Here is a 12,391-nt window from a genome sequence, read left to right as displayed (position 1 = left end):
TGCAATGTATTTACTTAAGCAGTAAAGAATTCCAACATTACTGTTGTCTACATCTGAATACAGAATAATTGTACAATGAGATCAATGGACAAGCCCTTGCAGCGCTGATGACCATGAAAACACAGTAAGAATTCCAGTCACACCACTCTGTCCTGACCTGACCTACTTCTTCCCATTACTTGATCTCTTGTATTTCACCTTTTTCATCTCTCAAATGGGAATAATCCACCTATGTATTCCACATTTAACAGGGACTTTTAAAGTCCTATTGATGTTTGAAGAAACAAATTGAAATAAAAACCCAAACATTTATGAGTTGATTTCCAATCTAAGTATTTTAATGTATTCATTCAACAAGAAATAGGAGAGTCTGGAAAGTTAGGGATTACAAGGAGAAATTCTCATCAGTTAAATTCCTTAACTGAGGCTTATCAGTATTGGTTATCAGTATAGGCCATCATCACTGGGTTTCAAAATTAAAAAGAGAAGGTCAGTGGAGAACATTTCACGGAACAGTTATTTGCTATAAATCTACCAAGTACCCATCAGTGAAGTGCACACCTAGGAAGATGGAAGGCTTGAAGCATGTCTTCATGGAGCATACAGCCTAGTGGAAAAGGTACCAGGAAACAAATTTCTGCCACCTGCCAGACTGGGCTTAAATGCTTCATATCCATTATCACAAGTCGCCTGCATGGTGTTCAAGTTCTACAACTATTTTCCAAGTGAGATAACTTAGGCTTTGAAAGAAGCAGAATAGTGGGTAGTAAGGATCCAAAGTGTATACTCTTAACTACTAAGTAAAAGTGATCACGTTAATACCAAGTTATTCTCCTTGCCTGTGAAGGTTTGCACCAATCAAAACCAGGCAATCTTCAAGCTGGAGCTTACCTGTTATCTTGCAGCCATATACTTCAAATCTCATAGATATGCCAGTTTCCCAAGTCATGGGTTTGATTCGAACAAATCGTGTGATCAGTGGTTTGGGAAGAATTCCAAGAGCGACGTCGGTGGGATTGGTGTTTCCCTGAAAGATCTTCAAGGGAGAAGAAAGGGTCCTTTAATAACAGAAGTTTTGTATTCAAAACAAATAAAAATGTATTTTCACAAATGCTTGTAAAAATTATTTACAATTTCAGCATTGTCTATCAAGTTGAAGTGGCATTAATAACTTGTCATGTTATTTTTCCAAATGATGGTAATCAGAAAGAACCGTGTCAAATATAGAACGTTGTCCTAATTATCTATTCAATTTTCTGAGAGGCTACAGTCTCTTAGAAAGGATGACATTTATTAAAAGGCACATGCTTTTATCTTAAAAAGTGGGAAGTTATTAACTTTCTCAGAGGACTGCAGAATACTCCAGACATTTCCTTTCCCAGGGACCCCCAGAAAGAATGCTTTTTGAATTCAGTGTGCTGTATGGCTTTTTGAGGTTGTAGGTTATGTTCTCACACTACCATAGTAAGTCAGGTACTAGCTTCCTTTTTGACTCTGTCCCTTTATAAGAGATTTCACCCCAGACATGAATTAATGACTTTAAGTCTTTTGGAACCTTGGTAAAATTAGGTTTTAGTGGCCAAAGTCAAAACGGAGTTACACATGCTTTTTAACTAAGTCAGCCTTTTCAGGGTTTCTGCTTCTAGTTTTAAAAATGAGTCATTTGAGCTGGGCACAGTGATTCATGCCTCTAGTCCTCATGACTCAGAAGGCTGCTGCAGGAGGATCTCAAGTTCAAAGCCAGCCTCAGCAACTTAGCAAAGCTCTAAGCACCTTTGTAAGACCCTGTCTCAAATAAAAATATAAAAAGGGCTGGGGATGTGGCTCAGTGGTTAAATGCCTGTGGGTTTAATCCCTGGTACCAAAAATAAAAAAAAAAAAAGTCATTTTAGTCTAAGAAAGATGAGACACGGGATTGCAGATGTAAAGAGTGCCAGGCAAGAACCAATTTCCCACAAGTATCCATTGGGCGATTCTGGCAATGAGGCAGTGGCAGCATTCCCCAAAAGATCTCTGAGGAATGAGACTGTTTGCCTCGTGGAACAATCTGGCACTAGAATGGTCTTGGGTATAAGTGAAAGTCTCCATTCCTGAGATTTTAATGTCAATTCTGGGTCAAGGACAGTCCTGTGCTTTGTGTAGGTAGCACTGTGCTTCTCTGTAAAACCTCTTAGGTGGCATCATTAAGAGCATGGGCCCACCAGGGGTGTGCAGATTCTCTCCGGCCTCCCAGATAAGTACATGGAGAAGAACCGTGTTTCCCAAAGTTTGCTCTTCTCTCCAGGAGAAAGGACTTGCATAAGTTGGGCTGGCGTTTTTGCTTCATTTTAGTTTAAGTGGCGTGCCTAACTGAAGGCAGTCAAATGCATCACAGAGCTGGTTATCTGCATGAGCCTCTCAAGAGACAATTTAACATGGGAATTTATCCTAGCCTGTGATGGCCTTTAGATTTCTGTCCTACTGCAGCTTCCCTCTCTGGAATCGATATGTGTGGGAGAATTTTTGTGTGGCAGGAAATAATGGGTAGCTGCAGGAAGGGGAAGAGCCCCAAAAGTTGTAGTTCTCCTTACAAGGTCCACGAGCCCCCTTGCCAAAGAGACCAGAAGTTGTTTGGGAGTGCTGAATGCTCATCTAGGAGGTTCACGTTTTGCTCACACTGAGGGAGTTTCACGTGGCTTGTGGCAAACCCCAAAAACACACACATTCTGTCCAGCTGAGAGAGGCCTATTGGACTTGTTACTGGGTGAAGGCTGATCTTGATGAGGTCCATCCAATGCTCCCTGAGAAAATAGGAAAGGTTGTAGAGGCCTTTGGCTGAAAAGCCCCAAAATACAGGAAAAAAAAAAAAAAGAGAGAGGAAAGGTAGCAATAATGTGACTCCAGCTGGGTGTTTTTGTTTCATTTAGATTCAATTAAACTGCTCAGCCAGGTGGCAAGTCTACATCTCTGTTGAATCCTTCCTTATTTCTTTCTGCCTCCAACCCTAGAAGCCCTGCTATGTGCCAGGGTGTTCCTAGTGTGAGCCCTGTGCACTTTGAGACATCCCCCGTGAGTCTGGGTGGGCTTTCTGACAACTCCCTCTGAACCACAAAAAATCAACCAGTGGACAGTGGCTGAAGAGGACAACTGGGAGAAATAGCTCTTATTAATATATATATATATATATGTGTGTGTGTGTGTGTGTGTGTGCGTGCGTGTGTGTGTGTGTGTGTGTGTGTGTGTATGTGTGTAAGGTTTTTTTTTAACCCCTCTCTCTGGGTTCCTTTTTTTGGTAAATGCATACTTGGCATTATTGGAGTTTTGTTTATTGTTAACTAAGGCACATCTTCAAACATCTACTCTAAAATAACAAGTTCAAACTTAGGGACATAATTGACATCTCCATATGTGTTGATGGTGAGGGGTTTTCTTCCCCAGATGGAGAACAGGTTCCACGACCTCTAGGGCTAGATAGGCCTTGACCTTGTCTGTCCACAGAGGCTTCCTCCCACAGAGCAGTTGTCCACTGATATCTGCTTCCATCTTGCCTGCCCAACCAAGAGTGGGGGATTTTGCTGCTAATCAAGGGAATTAATGGTTCTTCGTTCACTTCAACCTCCAGAGGCATTTCTCAGTTCCAGACCCAAAAGGAGAAACTCCAGGCCAAGAATGCTCAAAAGTGAGACAAGGACATATTCACTGGCCTCTTTCCAAGCCCATAATCTCAAGTTACCTGAATCTTTGCCGCTATCCCTAATATAAATTTTTTTGGTCTTTGTTTTCGTATTTTATTCAGCCTCCAGGGGAAGATTTTAATTTGGGAGAAACAGTGAATATGAAGTCTCAAAAGTCTTTTGATTAGTAAATCAGAGGAAGTGTAACTTCAAATAAACAGATAGACTGAGAAAAACAGACCATGGGTACAAACGACCAAATACTAGGAGCTGGGGGACACAGGGTGGTCTGAGCTACCTCTTCAGTTAAAAGCAGGAAGAGGGCAGCATGTCATTTGTGTGATCTGAGGGAACACAGCGAATGCCTTTAGTTCTACCCCTTCTTACAAGATGCAGCCAGATGCACTTGTAAATTAGTTTGTAAACCACTAATATAGATGAAAAGGCGGTTTCTAAAACGTGCCTGTTACAGAGAGAAAGAACGAACCTAACCTATGAAAGAGAGGGAAGAAAGAAGAGTGACAAAACTCTTCAGATTCTAAGAGGACAGTGTTTACCCTATGCATTGTCTGTGTTCCCGGGGGAGGGTTAAAGTGATTCTTGAGACTGTCACTTAATTTGCCTGGTATTGACTTTTCTTGGAAACATCTGTATAATTTCCTCTTGGCTTCTGGATCTGGGAACATGAGACCCCTTGGTCAGATTTAAACCTCTAATTGCACTTTTCATTTTAAATCAATTCAAAAATAAACCAGGCCAGACAGAAAGCTCCCAAACAAACAAGTAAAAATTGATCATCCATTTAAGAGACTGAATTGCTGGGGCAGGGGGGTGGGCAGCCAAACTTACAACAGGTTTATTTCCTTCTTTTATGGTGATCCAGTCTTCCCCGTTGGAGCTAATGTCTATTCTGTAGGTCTTGACGTAATATTTCTTCTTGGTTTCCTTTGAAATGGCACCTTGTGTGCCGACAGCAGTGACAAAGCGCAGGAGGCCCAAGTCTACCTACGAGAAAATTGCAAACTGTGGTCAGTGGGCCGTGCCTGCACCACCATCACCTGGAGCATCTTTTGCTGGTGTTGCACATTGTAGTTTTGATCCACCAGGGACCAATGGGGACTTATTCCATCTGGCCCCAAGTTCCCATTCCATTCCTTCTACAGAAAGGCAAAGACAGCAGTTGCCTAGGCTGTTTTCTATTGTTAAAAAGAAGAAGAAACTTGTCTTACTTCTGCAACCAAGATAGCTTGGGGCAAAGGAGAAAACTGGGTTTAATGTTGTGTCATTCTATGATTTTAAGACATGAAACATACTTTCCAAATAGCACATTAATATTGGCATTTTACAAATAGTAAATCAAAGACAACAAGATAAACACCCTCATTTACCACTGGAGAGGCCTGTAGTAGAATTCACATTTAATAGGATCAAATTTCTCAACCTTTTGTAGCATCCTACCTCCTTCCAATAAAATTAAGACTGAAACAATACTGATCTGAAAGCACCACTAGGAATGTTTTGGTTTGAGAAACAGGCCACAGACTTAGAAACTGGAGTGGGGTGGAGAGGAAAAAGGCAAAGTAAGAACTTTTGTTTCATCTTTAAATTCCTTCCTTCCCCATATCTTCCTGTTGCCTTGTTCCATTCAGCTCAGCTTGAGAAGCAGGCAGACCCCAAGGCATCATCTGAGAAGAAATAATGTCTCTGTTCAACAACTGCCAGGGCTTGTGAGCATCTACCAGTAAGTTTCCAATGGAGAAGCTCCTCACTCAACACAACAGCCTCACCTTCATCTCTCACTGACTTCCTTCATAACCCTGTAGGGTGAGCCATTTAGATGGAGTGACAAGTTTTGCTCTGCCACGTACTCCTACCATGATGTGCTACCTTTCCACAGGCCCCAAACCAGCTGGCCAGTTGATCATTAAACTTCTAAAACTGTGAGCCAAAATAAATCTTTTATCTTTTTAAGTAATCTCTTTATTTGGTATAGTAACAGAAAGCTGACTAACACAAATGGAAGATTCTTTTCAAGTCTGACTTCATATAATTCATTTTTTTGTATGCGTAACATATTTCCGGTAAAGTCAAATAGTTTTTCTTTCTCTACATTTCCTTATGTCCATCATTAATAGCTAAATAAAATCTCTTTTTTTATTTGTGTGGTGCTGGGGATTGAACGCAGGACTTCATGCACGCTAGACAAGTATGATACAACTGAGTCACATCCCCAGCCCATAAATAAAATCTTAAAATTAAAGTCACTACTAGATTCTATACATTAGAAATATTTTCATGTCTTTTTATTAATACAGTGATTGTTCCTACAAAAATTGTTTCCCTTCATCTATTATATGGATAGGATTTTACAGAAAGAAACAAACTGTGTTTAAAGAAATCAAATACAACTATATGGCAAATATTTTTTAAAGGTTATGGAAAGTAATTACACAGTACAACTGAATAGTATTGATAAAATATTTCAAGAACACATTTACATTTATCATTAAAAGGCAATAGAATGCCATCTTCCTTAAAAAAGGCAACAAAAACAAAGTAAACTAAACAAAACCCCCAAACCCAGCCCTAGTTTCTGAATCTTGCTTTCTCCTTGCTACTTGACAACCCAATTTCCAGAAAACAATATTTCAATTAACCCTCCAGTGCCTACAGGCAAGGAACACCTAAAGAATTTCCATATCATGTGCAGCCTGCCTCCTGAAGAATGACTATTGTCTTTCATGAATTGCTTTTTTCCTGAAGGCCCTTGGAATAGTTAAATCAAGGAGTTGCCAATTCATTTCCAAAGTGAACCATGAGTTACTTTCAGAAAAAACAGCACATAGAAGCAAATTTTAAGCTACACAATTATACAATAGTAGATTTCCTTTGGAAAGAAGGGGGATGACATCCAGTGCAAAACAATCTTTTATTTCATTTCCTTGATTTTAGAGATGTGAATTCTATGCTTTACATGGTTTTACCAGGTTTAAGAGAAAATGAATCACAATTTCACTAGAAACTGATATTTTAAGATGATAATGGTAGATGGTTTGAATTTTAATTTAACAAATAAATATTTACCCAACACAATTTTATCAAGTGCACATACTTGCTTACTGAAATTTGAAATTTGCATTTTTTTTTTCAGGAATAAACCTTGGTAACTTGATTGGATGTTAAAAATTTCCCATCGCCATTTTGTACAAATTTCAAAACGAAGAGATGATCGATCAATGATTGTCACACTTAGGAGACAGAGATATAAGAGTTAAATTTGAATTTCAGATTTAAAAACATTTTAATTATGCCCTTGCAATATTTGAAACATTAATTATACTAATAACTGATTCATTCCTTCATATTCAGATTTAACTAGTGCTCTGAATATTATCTGACCCCCTTAATCTCACTATATTCCAGAAATAGGTGATCTCAAGTTGCTGCAAAAACTGATTTCATAATGCCGCAATCTGAAAGTTAAGGGCACTCTAGACATGGCTGGGCTGAACAATTTCAACTGTTTTCAAATGCTCTCAGAACACTTAGTGCTTTACTGACTGTCCATTGAGTCATGCCCAATGCCACATCCACTTTCAAGTTGAAGGGCCCTTAAAATCTTGAAGTTCAAGGGAGCATGAAGCAGAGCTATTTAAATAAACCCTTCCTGTCAAACTTACAGATGGCTCTTCAGTTTGGAAAAGATTAAATTCCCAGGAGTGCATAACTCAGTTTGAGTTGATTTGAAATAACTCTAGAACTTCATTACCTGGTTGTCTTCTTCTTACTTTTTATTATTATTATTATTATTATCATTGAGTGCGATTTAGCTGGTGGGTAAGAAAGAAGCTATTTGGTGGTCAATTAGAAGAATCCTAGGCCTAAGAAAGAGTCAAGTTTAGAGTAAGGAGCAATGGACAGGAATTAACTAGTATTCAATTCAGGAAAATGCCCAGTATTCCAGCTACAAAGCCTCCCCCAAACATGTGCATGAATCATTTGAAAAAAGAGAAGATATTTTCTTTTCTCAACAGCAATGAAATGCATTAGTAACATCTCCTTGTAATTGCATGAAGTTTCCTGCTGTGCTTTAAAACTCTGCAGATTCTCTTATTTGCCACACTGGGACACTTGAAATTTCATTTCATTTTTCTTCCTAACATTACTGCCACTGGGTTTAGGAAAGATGGATGACAACCTCATAAAATGATTAGGGCTGGGACCAAAACCAATGCAATTAAAATCGGATGGTACCCCAAACTCTAAAAAGATCCAGTCTCCTGGCACTGTGGATTCTCACTTGAGAACCCAACTCCTTTCTTTCCAAGTGCCTTTGGGGAATTCTCTGGAATGGTATCCCACATCCACTCTGAAGTGCCTGAGCTAGTTTGGGAGGGGACAGAGCCTGTCCGGCCTTGTTAGCATCACTGCTTAACACTGCTGCTGTCTGTCAGGGGACCCAGAAGGACTTAAGGCCTGAAGATTTATATCAGAAGGGTTTCAGAGTAGGCCACCCCAAAAAGTGCCGCTTTGGTGTAAAGATTATTTTGAACTGAAGGCAATTGAGAATGAACAGATACAAGAAAAGTTTTCTACCCTGCCCTTTCTCTGCCTAAAAGCAGGGCATTCATTTTCCCTTGTGAAGATGGCATGAATTTCCCCTCTCTCCTATACCAGGAGGAGGAACATGACTCTTATCACTGCAGACTGAGAGAACTGAGAAGAGTTTGCAAGAACAAACCTTACTAAAATAACTTTCGTTTTCCATTAGTCCCCTTCATATATACACTAGTCACTTTCCCACAGTTTAGCAGACCTGGAAGCCCCAATCCCCCATCTTTTGTCAAGTCATTTCTCTATAGTTTATCCCCCTTTGTTAAAATGTTGTATATGCACCCAAATATAACCATTTTGGGGGATGTTTAGCTCTTTTCTACCAAGCCCTGCTGACATAAAATTAAAATATTAATAGAATTTTTATGTTTTATCTCTGGTTAATCTATCTTTTGTCATTTTAATTTGCAGATCCCAGGTACCTACCTTCTAACCTGAGCATGTTACCCTGGTCTCCTTGAAGTCAAAATGATCATTGGTCATGACAAACATTCCAAATCAACCACTGGCCATCCTCTTGGTGGTTGAGCTCTTTGAATTATGAATTACATACATGGGTACATATGTAAAATATATGTGAATACTTGTATATGTTGTGATTATAAAAATGAGGCCAAATGACTTCTATACTTGATAACTTGCCCTTTTGTTTAGTTTCATACATATATTTCTATGCCAACAACATTTTTCTGCATTATTATTTTAAATGGTGTCATGGTATTCCACTCTACAACAGACATAATATGGTCTACTTAGTCTATTGAGGTACTGAATTTTGCTCAACTAGATTGACTTTCACTCAGTGGACACTTATTACTGCTTCTCTGCTCAGTTCTGTATTGGACTGTTAGGATATAAAGAAGAGTAATAGTGTGAGAAGCAAACCCATGATTATAGTATGGGATGGTGCACATAAAGTGGCCCAGAAGAAGAACTAAACAATTCATCAGAGAACTGGAGATAGAGGGAATTGGAGACATTACAGAGCGGACTTTCATGTCTAAGAGGTGTACTAGAGGATGCACAGTAGGAGCTTGCAAGTGGACACAAAGAGAAAGAATCTTCTAGAGGAAAAGAGAAGTGCAGAGGGAAGCAGGGGAAAATGAATAAATGAAATACTGCACACTAAGCAACCTACCATGCTTCCCTGACTAGTAGACATGTCAAAAAAGGTATTGATCTTGAAAGAGCATATGCTGTGGTTGTCTTGAAGTCAAAATGATCAGCAGTCCTGAAAACCATTCAAAAGCAACCACTGACCATTCTCTTGGTGGTTTAGCTCTTTGAATTATGATGAGTTCTCACCAACCACCCATTCTGGTAGACGTGACTGGCGACTTAAGACAAGCAGCTGGAAACACAAAGATATGACCCCAGAGTGCTCTACATAATGACACCACTCTGTGTTTTGCAGCGTTCATGATACTAAACAATACTTCCTTTCTTCCCATAAAAATTCAGACATACAATGACCATAATTAAGTAACCTGCTTTCTCTAAACCCAATCCGCTCTTCTCCACTCGCCATTTTCTGATTTTGAAAGAATATCATTATTTCCCAGCTGTTTTACTTTTAGTTAGAAGATGGCTGTGATTTCATATCTGAGTTCAATAACTTCTGTTTAACATGAAGGGTGGTGGTGAGGGAGCGTGGAGACAGGAGTGGGGGACACGTGGAACTAAACATCAAGTGCATTCTCTCAAATCGTTGAACGTTTCCCTCTGTGTGTGTGACTCACATAAACATCTGGTACTTATCTGATGGCATGTGGACTATCTTGAGAAGTTGATCAAACGTCTTTGGAGTTCCAGTAGCAGCTTTCTGAGTTAGCTTAAACAGCACCATCAGCAGAAATGACCCATGTGACACCTTGTTTCCAATGTCAATATAAAATCCTAAGCTGATGTAGACTGTCCACCCACATCTCACTTTCACTGTGTTCCACACACAAAGAAAGAGCACTGCTAAAGACACAGAAGAGGACATCCCATGCTCTTCATGTAGGTGGGAATAAGGACCCTTGTAGAAGACAGTTATCCTTGTCTACTTTCAGGGGCAGGGGGTGGTGCTATAGCAGGTCCTGTGCACTAAGGACCTTTCATGCCTCTAGGTCTTGACCATGCCCCTGACTTGCTCTTTGTTCTAAGATTTCTACAGGAACAGTCCAAACGCACTTTATGGCTGTGGCATTGTCCAAGTAAAGGCAGGAAACACATTCCCCAGATAAAGAGAAATGAGGAGGAGCACACATTTTACTGGGAACCACTTGGGGACAAAGCAGCAGGTTTTAGCATTGTGTAGTAAATCATGCAACAAATCTTTGCAAACTGCTGGTTAAACAGCAGCATGCAGCCTTTGAGCCATGAAATGAATATCATTGCTTCCTATAATAATACATAACCAGCTATTGGTAATGTCATAATGTGGGAAGCCTCATTTCGAAAATGAAAATCTGTCTTGCTCAATAAAATACTGCCCATTGAGGTTGCATTGGCAAGGGAGCATTTACCAGCTTTTAACACTCCCTAGGCAGGTCAATACAAGAGCCTGAAAAAATAAAGGACAAAGAACTGAGCTCTGATTAAAAACAGGAAAATATTTTTTTTGGGGGGGGGGTCTATGCTGAATTTTCTTTAGAGCATCTTTGATGACTCAAAGAGCTGTTTAATTCATCACTTGACACTACAAGCTAAAGAAAATATTTTTTAGCAATTGTCTCATTTCCTTAGATAAAACACATGTTTTCTGACAGAGTCTGAGCATGTAAGCATTGGTGCTATTCTAGTCTATGTGGGCTGAATTCATAGCACCTGATGTTTGTGTTTCTAAAATTTGGGATCTTGGACTTAAACAGTTACGAATCAGAATATAATCACTATAGAGTTAGTAACATGATTTTCTTTCTCTTTATATAGTTTGTCATTATTGTGCTACATCGAAAAATGCTGATAACTAAGATTACTCTTATTAATAGAAAATGCACAGGGCAACCTTTATATTATGCATTTTGTTAAAGGCTAAATTTATAAGCATTCTCCCTTTCAATTCTCACATCAATCATACAAGACAGGTTTTATGGACACATAAACTGAGGAATAAAGTGATATGTGAACCTTGTCCAGAGTCACATAACTTATCAGTGACTGAGCTGGGACTTATATCCCAGGTCAACCCAGTGGCCCGGTGCAGTGAGCCACTGCACCCATGTGTCCCCCAGTCCATATTTTAAAACCATAATTACTAGAAAAGCAATTTAGAATTTCTTAGTCAATGATCATGAAATCCAATAGCTCTTCTTTTTGGAAATTAAATGTTTTTCACAATTGTAGGAAATATGAAATCATTTGTGACTACTTTGTTTTTCAGTTTGAAATATATACCAGCTATTGGAAAGTACAACTTTGCAAATGATTATATGGTTGAAAAAAGATGATGGTTATGGATCATTTTTAGCAAAAGCTATGAAGAAACATTTAAAAATTCTAGTAAAGAATGAAAATACCCAAGTATGAGAAAAGTGCAACACTGGGAAAAATCTCATCCATTTTCTTTTCTCATCTTAATTGTCTAAATTAATCCTTTTTCCACAGTTAAATTAAAAGAAAGTATTTTTTCCCAGGTGGAAACAGACTACTGTTTGCTAGAAAACCCTTTGCTGATAGTAAAACAATTTTAAGTGAAAGGATAGATGAATTTTCCTACCAGAAGACTTGAACCCGCCAGTTAGAATAACATTAGATAAGACTGTTATGGCCCAGAGGCGCGGGAAAGGCTGGCTTCTCTGATTGCCATGCCCTAACAGAAAAAGGACAATAAGAAAAGAGGCAAGAAAAATGAAGTCCCCTAACAAGGGAGGACCTTTGCTTGTTTTGTCAGATAAAAGGAGATAATGCTCCTGTGGGCTCCCGGTGGCATCTGGATTCATGGCACATTCTACTATTTTCATGTTAATTTCTTTTGCATAAATCAGAAGCAACTAATTAAAAAAGAAATATTTAATTCTGACATGTTCTTTGAACTGGAGTTCCATCTGGTTTGTTTGAATACTGAAATCTGCCGTCGTTGTTAAAATTGTAAGGAAACAAGAGGGACTCCAGGAAGCAGGTTAATATTCTAGCATCTC

The 12,391-nt window shown here is 39.0% G+C and overlaps 1 protein-coding gene across 4 annotated transcripts in view; it reads right to left on the bottom strand.

Annotated features, from left to right (window-relative positions):
* The window catches only part of Nrp1 (neuropilin 1), a 139,683-nt gene that overhangs the window by 37,646 nt on the left and 89,646 nt on the right, over positions 1–12,391 (bottom strand). For all 4 annotated transcript variants that reach the window (XM_076832093.1, XM_076832095.1, XM_076832094.1 and 1 more), the window contains exons 7-8: positions 4,503–4,658; positions 892–1,036 (exon numbers count right to left, since the gene is read on the bottom strand). In XM_076832093.1, coding sequence (XP_076688208.1) covers positions 892–1,036; positions 4,503–4,658 — 301 coding nt within the window. The remainder of the gene's footprint in view (positions 1–891; positions 1,037–4,502; positions 4,659–12,391) is intronic.

This window comes from Callospermophilus lateralis, chromosome 13 (assembly GCF_048772815.1).
Source record: "Callospermophilus lateralis isolate mCalLat2 chromosome 13, mCalLat2.hap1, whole genome shotgun sequence".
Classification (NCBI taxonomy): Eukaryota; Metazoa; Chordata; class Mammalia; order Rodentia; family Sciuridae; genus Callospermophilus; species Callospermophilus lateralis.
Note: the sequence above shows the minus strand (reverse complement) of the source record. Positions and strands in the feature narration are given on the sequence as shown.